This window comes from Cupressus sempervirens, chromosome 11 (assembly GCF_028749045.1).
Source record: "Cupressus sempervirens isolate cs-2001-9-10 chromosome 11, ASM2874904v1, whole genome shotgun sequence".
Taxonomy (NCBI): Eukaryota; Viridiplantae; Streptophyta; class Pinopsida; order Cupressales; family Cupressaceae; genus Cupressus; species Cupressus sempervirens.
Genome location: NC_143128.1, coordinates 742,583,277 through 742,600,605, shown reverse-complemented (window position 1 = coordinate 742,600,605; position 17,329 = coordinate 742,583,277). Strand labels below are relative to the sequence as shown.

The 17,329-nt window shown below is 34.9% G+C and overlaps 1 protein-coding gene across 1 annotated transcript in view; it reads right to left on the bottom strand.

The window, feature by feature from the left end:
• The window catches only part of LOC149531770 (nudix hydrolase 25-like), a 51,653-nt gene that overhangs the window by 23,424 nt on the left and 10,900 nt on the right, over positions 1-17,329 (bottom strand). The window contains exon 4 of the mRNA XM_089810516.1: positions 12,362-12,456. Within this exon, the coding sequence (XP_089666642.1) occupies positions 12,362-12,456 (95 nt within the window). The remainder of the gene's footprint in view (positions 1-12,361; positions 12,457-17,329) is intronic.

Below are 17,329 nucleotides of genomic sequence, written 5' to 3'. Positions count from 1 at the left end.
GACCTGATGCTCTAATACCAATTGTTAGAATATATAGTCCACTGATATAACTGAGGAGGAGGGGTGAATCACTTAGACAACTATTATCACTATTATCAAACTTAAACAAACTTAACCATATGAGTAATATAAACTGAAGTCACAACAAGATACTCATACACAATAACACTAGATATGTTAACTAGAGAAACCCTTGATCAGAGGAAAAACCCCGATGGGGATGGTACCCACAAGATGATGTACTAATATAAATGTTCCTTGTTAGAGAATGGACCCTGTTAGGAGTCTATAAATACATTCAGTACATATGACTCCCTGTTAAGAGATTCTAACCCTATTAGGAGTTGTGGAAGATAGCTGGACCCACTGCCCAAACAACTTCAAGGGGTAAGACCAATGAACCCACTATCCAAATGATTTTTGTATTATTCCGTGCAGAATAATAGAATTGTATTGTATTGTTTTTTCCTCTTTCTCTGTCCTGTCAACCGGACCTTTGCTCCTTTTGATCTTGTAACTAGATCACAAATCTCACATCCAATAATCACTTGGATCGCTTACACGCATTCAGTAAGCACTCTGCTTCTTTTTGCATTTCACACTTCATACAACAATGGATACATACAAACAAGGAAAAAATATTTCCTTTATACCACATCTTCATCATAATTCCTTGAGTCGGCCTTGAGGCTTTCCCAATTAAATATAATAAGATAATTAATTAATTACAATTACAATAGCATTGTCGGCACACAGTCTATACTAGGGCTTGCGCACTCGTTGACGTCATCAGTTATTGTTCTCTGTCGCTACCTGATTGCGCATCTTCTCATTGCATCTCATATGTAAAATAGCGAACAAACATCAAGAACTACATTCCCAATAATATTTCTCCGGAATTCTCTTTGTAAATCAGGTACATCTTCAGTATGTCTTCAATTTAGACTTTGTGCACTTAACCACGTCATCAAGACAAAGTGTCGAACATATCCATAACTACGCATCACCAGACAATCAAACCATCGTCTGTATCATTAAGATCTCTGTTTGCTACTCAGCCACTCTTTATAGAAACCATGCTATGTTGACATCAATGACAAACACAATCTTGAATGCAACATTTCAATACTCTCCAATGCTTAGGATACTCCTCCAAAGTAGTGTCATCAGCATTCATGCTAACAATGAGGAGGCTATATTTCTGGATAAAGAAATTTCTGTGGAGGAAGTCAAAAGGCTATTGCCTCCCTTAACAATGACGAGGCCCCAGGATTAGATGGTCTCCAATTGAATTCTATAAAAACAATGTTGGTTGGATTGGTGAGGAATTGCTTCAAGTTTACATAGAGGCCATAGATAGGTGGTCTCGAGGCACTAAAATAAACAGTGAACTGTTAAAACTTAAAACTCATTCCCAAGGATAGAGATAGATCCCTAATCAAGAATTGTAGACCAATAACTCTTGACAACTCTCCTATTAAATCTTGGCTAAGGTTTTCCCAAAGAGGCTACAAAAAAATTCTTCCTCGGGTGATCAATCCCACACAAATAAGATTTCTAAGGGCAAATATATCTTGGAAAATCTTATCACCTATTGCAAAGCCATGAATTAGGCCAAGGAGTCTGGCCAGCAAGTCTATATGATGTTGTTGGATTATGAAAAGGTATAAGATAGAACATAGTGGAAATTATTGTTCATGGTGATGAAGAGTTTAGGATTTCCCAAGCACTTTTGTCCGATGGTCCAGACGATGATGAGTGATGCCAAAGCTTGGGTAGAAGTTAATGGTAAGAGGTTTGAGTCTTTTGATTTATCTAGCAAGGCTGCCCCCTGGACCAACACTGTTTGTAATTGTTGTAGATGTGCACTATAATATCATAATCTATCCCCCAGAGTTAGAGGTATCAGTCTTCCAAATGGGGAAGTATTGATTTTATACAATTTGAAGATGAATCAACCATTTTAATTGAATTAAAAGATAATGACGTTGGCTACTTGATGAGGAAGTTGGAAATAGTGTGTGCAACTTTAGAAGGCAAAGTGTCTCTCTTGAAGTCCATTGTTGGGAGAGAATGATCTTCCACCGACATAGTGTAGCAAACATTCATTTTCATGGGGACGACCCAAGCATGAAGTCAGGTATATGGGTATCTTGTTCTCTATTAACCCAAATTTGAAGGAGATGAGGGATGGACAAAAGGAAAGATTGACAAAAAAATTCAAAACATGAAATGATCATTATTTGTCCTTGGCTGGTAGATTTCTGGTCAGTGAGAAGATTTGGTCCTCAAACATTGTTTATTATACATTTAAATGGCTATTTTGTCACTACTAGTTCAATTACATTCAAAAGTAGATTAGTTTGTGGTCAGATGGGAAAGGGAATGAGAAGAGGCAATTAATTAATTGGAGATAGTGGACAATGAGCAAAAGTAAAGGAGGCTTGGAGCTCATGAAACATCCCCTTTTTTCAGGTCTTAGTTAATGACCAACATAACATCGAAATACAAATTCTACTTCACATTCATGAGAAGGCAATTATAACAGTTATGTTCATGCGAAAGAGATTAACAGTAACAATCAGTTTAACTAAAATATCATAACCAACAATTGAAGGCATCATTAATAAATCTAAATAAAGGATTTAAGTTTTCCATATCCTAAATTCCGAAACCGGAGTCCGCCTAAGACAACATCTGCAAAACCCAAGTTAGTCCACATATACCACTTAGGGCACAAATTATTATACCACTATATCATAATGACTAATACCATTTAGGGCATCAAATACCAATGTATGATCCTTTTTTCTTTCCTATTGTTAACTATGGCAATAACATATAATTAAAAGATATGTTTATATTCACTATTCAAATAAATGAAGGACAATTATAACAACCATCAAGTAAGCCTATCTTATGCATACAGCTACATTTCATGTTCAATTGGAAAATCAACTGATTTAACTGTTTCTTGAATACATTAAAGAGGAACTGATTTCTAAGCATTGAAGGAAATAGTTGATTAAACAATATTAATCAATCTAACATATCTTCAACTTGTAATTTCAAATTCAAGTTAGTAAAATACATGTTACTAGCAGATTTTTGAATGCATATCTTATCCCAGTCTTGTGCATGTCTTGGCATCTAGTGGACAGGAGAAACATCATCAAAGGCCTAACCTCCCAATAGCGGACCCTTAAATATAACCACACAATCTCAATCAAGAAAGGCCCACCCTACCTTGGAATAGACATGAGACACCTTGTTCGACCACTGAGCATCTTGGTAATAGAGTATCAACCCATTGCTCGACTAGGCAACAAGATCTAAACGTTGGTCTACCATGAGCTGATTTAGTTATTAGATATCATTATTTGTTACTGATTTATGCTTACTTCATTGTGCAGGGTATTCCCATTCTCACCCTTCATCTCGACCATGTTGGTCCTCATGGATGAATTCCTGGATGGTTTCATACGTGGAATTTGATTATTAATCATAAAAATACTGTCATCTCAATTATGGCCAGCATAGGCATATCTGATGTGAAAAGTTGTTCTTTCCAATAGGTTCAAGATCATATGGCAATCATACTTGTCTCAGAGGTAATATTGGCAATACGTCTGTATAAGTCGGCAATTCTTAACAAAGATTAAAATTACTCCTACATACTCGCAAGAACATTGCAATGTCCCCACTATTAGGGTTAGTTAGGGACAAGTTATACCTGCAAAACAATTGTTAGAATCATATTAATAAAAAATCTTAGAATACTATTCTACCCTCTATCTTAAACCCCAATCTTAAGGATGTCTCCAGATCAGGCTTCCTAGCTCATAGCTACCTCGTCGTCTTCCCAGGAGCGCAGCCCTTAAATTTCTTCTTGGATGGGACATCCTCTATCCAAGGCCAATCACATATGCATAGTTGATATCATTAGAATATTCTGGTAGATGGAAATTATGTATTGGTTCTTGGCCATGGCAATCAAATGGAGATCTTCACATCTCACATAGCCCATGCTTTGGGTCCCATTAATCTCCATGGACTAACACATCTAGTCATTCATACAAGGTTACTCATCTCTAGCACTGACACGATAACCATTTATACAAGGATCTCTTTTCTAGCATTGGCACTACGAAGATTATTCACAATATCAAAATTTAATTATTCATCTAATTTAAATCATAACATTCCTTTCTATACACAAACATGTTGCATATACATTTCCAAATCATTTATTTTCTAATATAATAATAAGGTTAGATTATTTATTTAGATAAAAAAATTACAATAAACTAATTTTCATATCATCTATTTAATATGATGATGAACCTAAATTAGTATTATATAATTGTATTGCTTTACATATATTATTATCTACTGACATTCAACTTACCTCCTAAAATAAGAATATGAGACTTCATACACCTCAGAGTTCATAGAGCGAAAAGATTATTTTTTTGAGAAGCTCGTATGTATTATATTCATTATGTCTGACATTGAATGCCCCTGAGATTGACCATATCAATTAGATCTATAGTTTGAATCATAGAACAAACGTCATCTTTGTCATGTGGTGGGTCCTTAGTACCCTTGATTGATGTTGGTTAGCAGTACTATTTGCATTGATTTCTGTGGGAGTTCAATTGCCCACTTTTCATTATCTAACACTTTATATCCTTTACGTTTTTTTTTTCCTTTGCCCTTGATTGGTTCATCGTATTGAATGGTTCTTCTTGTCCAATGCTTATACTCTTGCATTGCTTGTTTTACCACTCAAGCTACTAATTCATCCATGTCATACTTGTTACGTGCCTAGGAGAGGGGTCTACGTCAATTGTGTGGGATTGGCTTCTGACTTGTAAATTATTATCCCTGTGGTCGCTGCTTGGTATTGATTTACATCTCTGTCAATATATGGTAAGTGCCATTTTAATAATGTATCAACCTTTACAATACGTCTTTGTCTTGACTACATATCACATTCGATGGTCCCTATCATAGCTCCATGTCATGCGATTTCTCCAATCATGTGTACGTTTAACTTTGTTATATAATGTGTTAGAATATTTTATTATATATTTTCCATGTCATATCGCTACCTTACCTCTCCGGTATAAATATATATGTTGCTTTTATTTCTTCGATCCTCCATTCTTACGTTGTATTCTTGTCTGTGTTCAAATAGTGTCCTCCCCACCATCTTTATATGTTGACATGACCTATGGGGGTAGGTAGCATCCCTAGATCTGGCCTTTATGAGCAGCAATAATATATTTAGCTATTTTCGTTATAATATTCATATGTTAATATGTTATATAGTCTTTAGTTGATATTATTTGATAAGATGTATTTTAATAATATACTTATTTATCTAATAAACCTTGTAATTCGTCTTAATACATTTAATGTATATTTATTCTATTGATTTAATCATAGTTTGTAGACTCGGACTCGGAGAGTACTCGGCAAGCCCAAAATTTTCAACTCGGAAAAAACTCAGCAAATACTCAACAAAAACTCGAGAAAAACTCGGCAACTCAAAAAGTACTAATCTCTAAAATCTCTTCAAGAAACATATATTTTTTGTAGAATACAATTATAAAATGTATTAAATTAGTTATTGACATTTTATTAGAGAAAATGTGTAGTTTTATAGCACTAAAATGATGTGAAAAGACGCAAGAGTTAAACTTGAGAGTACTCGCCCAGTTAAAAAAACTTCAGAGTACTCGGCAACTCTGAGAGTACTCAGAGAGTTTGCAAACTATGGATTTAATAATTAGTGAATTATTATATACATATACTTTTAGTCAATTACATATAGAAATATCAATATTTCTTGTTACTAGAGGGGATATTACAGTCCTACCCTCCAAAATTGCTTGTCCTCAAGCAATTACAATTTTCACAATTAATGTGTTGCTCTCATTCAAGTTTCAGTTTGAATTTAATGATATAATCAAGAGTTTAAGGAATTAAATTAGTGCATTTTATCTTGAGTGATATAAATGATTCCATATGCTTAATAGTTGGTGAATGATTGATCATCATTTTGAGTTTGATGATGGAATGACATAAAACAATTGATAGATTTCATAATCAAAGTTGAATGTATGACTAATAGTTTCAATGTTATACTTAGTAATTCATTCTAATGGTCTCTTCATGATCATTATCATTCATTCAAATGAAATAGACTTAGTCATTTCTTCTTCTTAGATGACTTCATTAGAGTAGAGAAATTCCATAGTCTCAAGGTGCTCGATATTCATCTACGAGTAGGCTCTCGCAAGGTATTTGGACTGCATATTCATACCCATCTTGGATTCTTTCCTCAAGGATTTTGGAATCTAGGGTTCTTTATCACCTATATTCAATAGTTTGAAATGTTTATAATTGTATTTGCCCTACAGGATGGCAAGATCGTGCTCTCATACCACTGTAATGTCCCCACTATTAGGGTTAGTTAGGGACAAGTTATACCTACAAAACAATTGTTAGAATCATACTAATAAAAAATCTTAGTATAAAATTCTACCCTCTATCTTAAACCCCAATATTTATCTAATAAGCCTTGTCATTTGTCTTAATACATCGAATGTAAATTTATTCTATTGATCTAATGATTAGTAAATTATTATATACATATACTTTTAGTCAATTACATATAGAAATATCAATATTCCTTATTACTAGAGGGGATATTTCAGTTTCTTATAACAACATAGATAAAAGGAAATAAGAAAGATATGTGCAGGACTATAAATCATTTCAATCAATAATGGTATTATTTCCTTCATTTGATTGACCGTAACTAGATCATTATGCTCAAATTTGAAGAAGCATGATAAAGTGTGTATATATATAATACATGACCTGAATGTGGTAAGCTCAGTCAAGCACAAATCTGTAATAGCCAAGCCAGCTATGCTCCCAGCAATCTTGTGCAAGAAAAATGGCCCTGTCCTGGTATCGAGCATTAGAAATATATCAATAATCACTCTCAATTCTCCTGAGATAAATGGACAGGTTGCAGCTTCAAATAAAACAGTAGCTCTGCATCCTATGCTACAATATTTGGTAAAGAAAATATGTTATCAAGGGGGGGAGTTGCGTGTGTGTCCTGGGTTATATGCTTGCTTCCTCCCTATGCTCGGTTATGGCAAGAACAAGAAGAGGGGTGGTCGAGAGAGTTGCAAAGGAAAACAATGAGACATCGGCTTAAGTGGTAAACATATAATAATAAAATTTGGCCACCATGGTGACATAAGGCCCGATGAGATAGTTAACAAAGTGACTACTCATGAAAAATAAATAAGTCTTTGGCCAAGGATGAAAGAAATAAAAAGTATAGTCTTAATATATAACATCATGGTATCCATGAATACCTATATATGTATGTACACATATACATGAACATGCGTAAACCCCAAACTTATATTTCCTAAGTATAGGTCAAATATCAAGTATGTGTATAAGTTCTTATATATCTTAATTGGTTTGCGCATATACATATATACAAGTATGTTCATGTATAGATATTTAGGTATCGTGGTTTTGATATGTTAGGACATGCCTTAAACATTAGGAGGCTCCAGCCAAATAACACAATTATAAAGGCACCAACTTGTTCATAGCTCAACTTATGCTTAGTGATTTTTATTATTAAGTGATATATAATTTAATTTAACTGGTTAGCTCATGGTTGTCCAACGTATACTCTTGCCTGGCTAGCCATTTTCCTTAGCCGTAGTGGTTCGCGACTCGTACCTATTTGCCCAGTGATGGTGGTGCCCCCCATGCTCAATTCCTTTTTGACCATGCTTCCCCACTTTAATGTGCTCCAGTAGAAAAGAAATTCTCCACGATTATATCATATTCCTCAATATAGTCACAATTACCATAATAAGTTATTGTTCATTAACCATCATAACGGCTAACCATCATTTCATTTCCCAAGATGAATAACCCACTTTCCAAGATTTCAATTTAACAATATAATAGCATCATAACGATTAACCAACATGTCATCTTCATATGGAATTATAACGAGTAACCATCTTTCCATTTTACATGATCATAACTAATTTTACATGTCAACTGACTTCACGTGAAACCTCAACAGCTATATGAACATTTTTAAATTGAGCCAAAAATTGGGATGTAGTAGCTCACACTTAAGGAATCAAGGACAAAAGCTTGCAATCAAGTGGATCATTAAAAATATACAAGGGGATGAGCCCTAGAAAGTCCTTGTTAGACATAATATTTCTAAAGTTGTACCAGTGAAAGACTACTTGGAAAGCGCTCCATATTGATTGGTCCCTCTCCAATCAAAATATTAGGCTCCAATGTGTTCAAAGCCATACGGTGAGGATGGGAAAGGATTGGACATCTAATCCATAGTTACGAGACTCTGCGAGTCCGAGCTAGAGTCCACATTTTTGATGCAAACGGCCTTTGGACTCGGACTCAGCAGAGTCCTGGCAAAGTTAGCATGGACTCGCCAAGTCCAAGGACTCTCCTGACTCGCGGAGTCTTGGGCTTTGGACTCTCATTGACAGCATGACTCATAAAGTGCAAAAAATAATAAAATAAAGGGTTAAATGAATTGTTTGTGCTTTGTATAACATCTATTATACCTAAAAAGGCTCCATCCTTTGATAATGCTTGTGATAGAGAGAAATGTGTTAGAGAAGTGTATTGGGGTTTTGAGAGAGAAATCAACAAACCGGTTGGCTCTCCAATTTCGATTGTTTATTGTTTGTGCAACTTTGTAGCTTGCACTTAAGTACTGAGAGGAGCTAAAGGAAGCATTGGAGGAGGCTTCTACAAACTTACTTGCATTTCCATTGTTTGTGCAAAAATTGAATGATCTTGTCTTTGTAGTTTGTTCACTACAACCTTCGCCTTCTCCATAGACAGACCTAGGGCACCAATATATCACCAATTGTATTAGAGATTGTTGATCCACATGTAGAGTGGAACACAAAGATTGTTGATCCTTTAGGGATGAAGAGGTTGAGAGGGTTGATTAGGTGGATTGGGAGGCGGAGGCAGCAACAATGGCAGTCGAGGAGGCTATAGCGCAAGGAGACCGAGTGCAGGACCCTGAGGCTAAGAGTGATGGATCCAAGTCTAATGACAGAGATTATGAGGGTGTGGATGAAGATGAGGATGCCCCTGAGGTTCAGCCTCAAACACAAGGAGAGAGGATGGCTCTAGAGTCTTCCATGACTTATCTTAGGCGTATTCGTAGGAGGACATAGGCTACTATGAGCCTTAGTCTTCTACACTCTAGTTGATATTTTGATATATGTTTTGAATTTTTGATTCCATGGATTTCATATATTGTAGACATTTGACAATGACACTATGTTTAACTTTATATTATGTTTAACTTTATATTATGTTATTCAGTTTTTTTCAAGGTTGCATGGGTACTCGTACCCACACCCCTGGTACTCGTACCCACGTACCCAAGTACCGGGTACACGTATCCCACGTACCGGGTACTCGGTGGAGAGCATTATAGCTAAGGACCTTGATTAAGATTCTGATTTTTTTTTATTTTTTTTTTTTTGTGTATTAGCTTGTTGTTATCAAACGTAATTCAATACCAAATCAGTTTGAAACTTTGATACTCATTAACAATAAACTTTATCACTGTTCAAGTCATAAGTTTATCATTTGCAATTTGTCATTGTTATATGATTTAGGATCCTCTTGTTCATGTTTAAAGTCTGCCTTCTTTGTTATGCATCTAAGCATTTATCATGTATTATTATTTCAAACATATAGCAAATATTAAACTGAAAACAATACATTACATTTGCAAACTTTATCACTGTTCTTGTTTTGAAAAACCATTGTCATGACTCATAATTTCAGATGTTTTATAAATATAAAGGTATAATTTTTAAATAAGTTTGACATACCCAAGTACCTCCGTCCCTTATTATGAAAAATACTTTAAACATTAAACATTCAGCAATAGCATATATATATATATATATATTTCAAATTTATTGTTTTGAATGCTCAATGTCATGACTCATGACATATATTTTTATTTTTATATTTTCTATAAAATATTAATTATATAGAAAAAATAGGCATACACACGTACCCCCGTCCCCTATTTTGAAAAATATGCGTACCCGTACCCGTTCCTGTACCCGTACCCGTTCCCGTACCCACGTACCCGTGCAACCTTGGTTTTTTTCCTTCACAAATTCGCTTTTATACTGATGTGATCTATGCAAAATTGTTTACAAGTGTTAAGTAACTTCTATTTATCTCAATTATTGTGTATTTGATGTTAATTGAGTAAAAAATGCATTAAAAAATCTTTAAATCCTTAAAAATCTTTGAATTTCATGGGGTTTTTTTATTTTCCAAGTCCTTGCCGAGTCGAGTCCGAGCCCAATTTTGACTTTCCGAGTCAGAGGCGAGTCCGAGTCTCATAACACTGATCTAATCTCTAATAATAGGGTCATTGCAGATGATGGTGTATTGTATGGTGAAAAATCTATTTGGTGGAATCTAATGCATGTAAGTAAACCTTTGGCACTCCCACAAGGTTGTTCAGCCAAGAGCTGGGCAGCCATTTAAACAATATAGAACCTCGACATACAACAATTCAATAGTCAAACTCAATACTCGAGTTAATATGCATTCATAATTCAGAATTCATTGTCAATATGCATGTAATATTACAATAATAACAAACATGATTGAAATGCACAGAACAATAATTCAGAATTCATTGTCAAAAGACAAAACAATAACCCACCTTCCAATTGAAGCACACTACTATCATTTTAGTCTTATATAATTCACTGTACTTTATAGGTATAGCATTACAATTGCTTTTGAAGACAACCATTTGCACATTAGTGCATGTATATGAAATAATATTCCTATGAAATACTAACATGAAAAACCTTGGAAACTCTGTTGGATTTGACTATTGCAGGTTTGACATTGACTCTAGAAAGGGCTGCTACAGATGGATCAATATGTGTCCCAATGCTCTCCTCACTCTAGACAATATTGAACAATTATCTAAATTGGGGTTATACCGTTACACCCCTAAAACTACAACTTCAGTTCATTGTAGGTGGACTGGTGTTAATACAAACAGGTCTGCTACACAGTTCCGATCATGATATAAGTCTGTTACAGCAAGATGGCACCTTGATGCAACCTCCAATATTCACCAAATCTTCAACAGAAGACCGAAATCAACACAAAACCAACCTAGCACTGATGTATTGCCACAAAATGACATAAAGATGCATGTTTAAAGTCTGTAATGCACTTTCCATACTTTCCCAAAACCTTGCAAATAGTCTACTATATGATTCTAAACATTAAGTGTGACTGTAACAACGTTCTCAATTCCACGATTCTTAATGTAATGTTATTATATACTCATTAGAGGATCCCAAATAGAGGGAATTAACTACCAACTGGTAATAAGCATGATAGGGAAGACTTGGAAGGAGTGTCCCAGTTTAATATTTGAGTTTTATAAAAGAAAATTGTGTTTTTTTGAGTGCAGATGCAGCCTATCCCGTTGGGTAAGCCTATATGTCCCAGGGACTTCCAAGGTGTCCCCAGCCATTCCCGGAACATACGGCTGTCCACCCAATTTTGCCGGTGTCCCCAAGTTTCTAGGATAGCCTCTGTCTTTTTTTGAAAATCAGGGACGGGGTGGGAACGTTCCCTACCTGTACCCAGTAAAGGGATGGGGGATTTTAGGATGGGGACGCATCCCAGGTAACACTTCTGATGAGTTATTCCAAAATTGTAGATTAACTAAAGAAAATTCTGAGAAACTTTGTAATTCATTTTTATGTAATCAAGGGAAAATAGTATTTTTTGATTTGCCACATTACTCTTTAACACTTTCCTATTTTCTTGTAAGCTTAAAGGTGACCATAAAATTTAATTAAATTTTTTAAAAGCATTCCCTACCTTACAAACTTCTGTATTTCAATTTGGTAGGTTCCAAGTTTTTCTCTAAATGTTATTCTAATCTTCAGTGTGTCAAGTAATAATAATACAGTTGAAAGTAGAAAGTCTGATATACACACTCCTTATGCTGCTTCTCATTGTAACCTTTTGTTTCCTTGAATTCAGCAAACAAAAATTACCTTTGTATTCCTTAGAATATATTTAGTCTGATTATTGGATTTTACACTTTTTGAGCTCTTTGTTTAATCATTCTCACATTCTTGATAATTGCACATGATGTTAAATGGCCATATAAAAAAGCAATGATATATTTGAAAAGTGTAGTGACTTAAAAGATTCACAGAGCTACATGTTGAAAACACACCATTTCTGAGCTTGACCTTTCCAGTCTCCTCCCCACAGCCGATCAATTTTTTCTTTTACTATTGGAGGAAAATCATAAGTCAACCAATGGGGTACCTGCTCAACAAATGCACCAACAAAAGAACCAATTAAACCTAACTGAACACACCATGAAACACACATTGCAATTATGTAACTTGCCATCTAAATTCATCAACTAAATTGAAATTACTATAGCCTCAAACATCCAAGCAGCTTGTCATCTATTTTAACCTCTACAATATTTTATGAAAGCCACCAAAAAGTATAAAAATAAACCTAAGCTGTGATTTCTCAGTTTGAACAGATTTTTTGAAGGCAATATTAGCTCTTTATCAACTATTAATCAGTTTTTCTTAACCAAACAGCAAACTATCTCTAAAACAAAAATGCATCTTTGTAAAAATTGGCATGGAATGCTAGTAAATGATGTATAATTTCTCAGAAAAAAGGATTTGCTAATATTTAAGTCATGGAAAGGAAAATAACTTTAAGACATGACTACACAAATTTGAATGATAACAGATGCCAACAATCACATCAAAACCTTCCAAAACATGGCATTCACCTCCAAACCCTAACTGTCCAAGTTGTCGAACCATTCAAACCAACAACAATCTGATAAAGATGTGAAATGGTGAATTATAAATGAATCCACACCAAAGATGGTTTTGAGTTTCTATCTAAACTACCAACAAACTCCAAGTGCTTCTATCCTTAAAGTTCCTAATGATGAAATCCAAAGCTCTCAAATTTCTCATAGAGAAATAAATATAAGCCAATTATCAAATGACTCCCTCAAATTTCCTTTTATAATCCTCTCATGAAGTTTCCAAACCCTATTTAAATTTCCCCAGTTTTTTTATTCATATTTAGTTACAATAAGAATAATAATAAAGTAACATAACCCCTTATTTAATTTTAGTTAACTTAAAGTCACTTGATGAATTAACTGGATATTCACCTTATATCTCCCAATAATGGACATTGTGAATCTTCTAAGGGAAAGGTTTCAAGGTAATGTTAATCGTTTGAAATTCAATGTTAAGGATGAATTGAGTATGTTGAAACTTAGTTAAGTTGAAGATGCTTATCAGTATGCATTAAAAGCTAATGAAAAGTTAGGGAGGAAGCAAGGTAAACAAGTGATCAAAGTTGATAAAGGTAAGCAAGTTGTTTCTGATAAGAAGTTAGTATTTAGAGGTACTTGTTTTAAATGTGGTAAGGATGGACACTGAGCTTTTGAATTTCCTAGAGTGAAGATTGACAAACGAAACTTTGTAGTACAAGAAGATCAAAAAGTGGAATCTTTTGATATTGATTTGGCTTCACCTAAAGTTGGAGAATTTCTTTTGATGAGAAGAATCACGTTGGCTAAGCATGATGTGGAACCAGTGCAAAGAAGAGACTTATTCCGAACTATTTGTAATTGTAAGGTTATTATGGATGGAGGTAGTACTGATAATCTTGTTTCTGAAAAAATGGTTGGGAAACTTGGTTTACAAAGAATGAAGCATCCTACTCCTTATGGTGTCAGTCAATATTAGACCTTTTAAGGATGAAGTTTTATGTGATCTAGTAGACATGAGTGTTTGTCATGTTTTACTTGGAAGACCTTGGCAATTTGATAGAGGAGTTATACATGATTGTAGAAAGAATACTGTTACAGTTGAGAAAGATGGCAGTAAAGTTGTTTTGATTCCATTGAAGGATGAGGAAGATGGCAAAACAAAGAACCTGAGCGTTTTCAAGACTTTCAGTTTGAAGACAACAAAACCCATAGTTGAGGTTATTTCTGATGAAGGATAGCCTGACTTGAAGTTATATGAACCTATGATTAGGAGTAGAGGTAAAGAAAAAAAAACCTTCTAATCAGATGAAGGTAAGCGTCAAGCACGATTCATTTGATTATGGAAGTTGTGGCAGCAGTAGGAGATCTAAGATGAAACAATTAGTTGCAGCAGTAAGTTTGGACAGACTTCTATGTTGATTGATGAAGAGGATTTGTAGATTAAAAATGAGCATGGAATTTATGTTTTGAATTCTCTCAGATGTTCATAGGTCCTTATGGAACATCTTTTTGTCACCTTGGGTGTCTAATGTAGGAGCATCCTTGGGCTGTTGACAATCTTGCATTGCCCAAAAAGATATTCAAAACCCAAAAAGATATTTACTTGTTTTTTGTTTTCCAATTATCTATCTAACAGTTTGGTTCGGCAAACACTTGGTTTTCCTTTCTAGATCCTGCGAGCTTGGCTTCATACTGTATCCTAAGTGCAGAAAATTTAATGTTACAATTGACGGAAGTTATGCTTCATCTTCTCGGGTGTTGATTTCCTATGTTGTTCATCATACGATGCCTGGTATTTGATTTGGCGAGGTTCTATATTTAAGAGCTAGCTTACACGCTCTTGGATCTAGACAATTGGTTAACATGTGTACCTATACCTCAGGCTGCATAATGTTTTGTAATGTATTATGTATCTAGTAATTAATTCAATGAGGGTCAATTCTATATTGTAAAACATGTTTCTTTTATTGGGGATTGTGAACTCAAAGCTGAACTGTGTGTCCTGATGGATTCATATGTAATATCCAAGGGTCTTAGGAGGCAGTCATGGAGTGGTATCTTGGTAATTACTCATGATCAAGGAGGTGGAGCTCGAAAATAGTGAGTTTGGTTTGTAATCTAGAATGTATTGGCCAAAACCGGGAAGGCCTTACAACCCGACATGTTGCTTATCATTTTGTATGCGAGTTGTGTAATCAATCAAAGTATCAAGTTGGGTATATGAAGATCTCTTGTTAATAAAGTGAGTTATTTGCAATTGTATCTTGTGAAACTTGTGATCAATTTGTTGGGGGCTTGGTCATCTCCTTTGGAGGTAGACCTGCCTTGCACTGCATCAATTTTGTTAGGTACTAAGCTATCAATTGAGTAAGGCACAATTTTTAGTAAAAGGAAGGATATAAGGCCAGTATCTTATGCTAGTGTGCAACAAATTTGATGTATGGTGTGGTTTACACAAGACCAAACATTGCCCAAATAGTGAAAGTCCTTAGTGATATCATATTTAATCCTCGATGGCTGTATTGGGATGCAATGAAGATGGTCTTTAAATATTTGAAAGTGCCTCAAAATACTCCGTTGACACAAAAGTTTGCACCCATGCCCGACGTGTTATCCTCGGGCGACCTTGTGTAAAATGGAAACAAATTCCAAGTGTGGGAGTTGCGCTCTGAGGTTGAATCTTCGAAGAAGGTTGGCTTCCTTACAATCAGGATGCATCTAGACTAACGTTTTAAGGAAAAAGGAGAAGGAATACATGTAAATTAAATGTTGAAAGTGAAAGGGGGTGGTGCACCAAATTGAAACTTGGTTACTTTATCTACCTAGAGCTACACAAAACATGAATAAAGCACCTAAATACACAGATCTTGACTCCAATCTATCTTCCAAGACATCACATGTTGGCTAAAACTAATGAGATGTTACAAGGAAACATTTTCATAGTACAACATTCAATATGTTAAACATGGCATACGAACTTGGAAAATAGAGAAGAAATAATCCATACAGGCAATGAAATGCACAATATATCAGACTAGCAATATAAGGTAAAAACTAAGATTTCTATTCATGAAAGACAAAAAGGAAAGTTAGAGTTGCAAGGCATAAAGTTGTGGCAATGTACCAAAGAAGAACCCAAAAAAATATTTACAACCTTTGCCTTTATAGATTAGGCATAACTCAGATCTAAACTTGAAATTCAAACTCCAACCACGCTGGAGTCGAAGTTACAAAGGATAGGAATAAATGAATATCAAAATGAAATCTTATCTTTATATGCAACTTGCTCATGGAAGTGAAAAGGAAGAGCTAAATGAGTACACCCAACAAATGGAAGGATAAATCTGATACAAGGAAATTCCTACAAATCATAAAGAGGCATGGGGATGCACCGACGTCATGATTATAGGGTTGAAGAAGTCATTTCACATTAAATAACCATTCCTTGTAATGTATCATAGCCGCAAACAATCAAATTGCGTCGCTATAAAAAACTATCAATATGGGATAACACGAAGTGTTAACCTACTTGTAATGTTGACCCGTTGACAATAACCATTTCGCGAGGATCCCCAAAAAGATGTTGCAAAAACGTGAAAGAAACCTAGGTCATTGATCATTAAAAAGATGCACAACATAAAACTTGATAAAACATGGCACAAGCAAGGGGTCCACAACACCTGTCGGACGAATCTAAGGAAACCACATGGTAAAATCTTGACCGGTTTCTTCATTTCGCAACAAGAAAAAAGGGAACCCTGAAAAATAGCGAAATGGGGGTAACACAAAGGTATCCCATAGATGTGACAGATTTTATCCCATTGAAAATATCTCAGATCAGTTATTTGTGATGGGCTGAATGGGGACAAAATAGCCAACAGTACCATGTTTATTCTACTAGGAGTTGACACTAAGAGACTATTCAAGGATTGTGGATTCAATTTAGGTTTGAGATGTTAGTAGGAGACACATCAATAGATATGTTTTCACAATGTTTGCTGAAGCTATCAAATGGAGAAGTAATTTGCAAGTTGTAGTTACTTTCTCCACTTTAGAAGGTATTTGACTTAAGATATAGTCTTTAGATGTTGGGATAGATCTAGATCTAGGAGATCTATGTGATAGTTACAATGCCATATGTCTTGCAAAGACAAGAACGGAGCATATTGATGTGCAATACCATTTTGTTTGTTACATGGTAAACAATGGAAGACAGTAGTGCTTCAAATTGTGTCTTGCAAAAAAATGATTTGTCTTAGTAAAATTTGCCCCGATCCTGTTAATTTTGCTCTCTATCATTGGGTTTGAGGTCTAGGGTTTTAGGGTTTTATCAATTGAAGTATGTTAAACCCTAGTCGTGATCTAATTTGTTGTTACTTT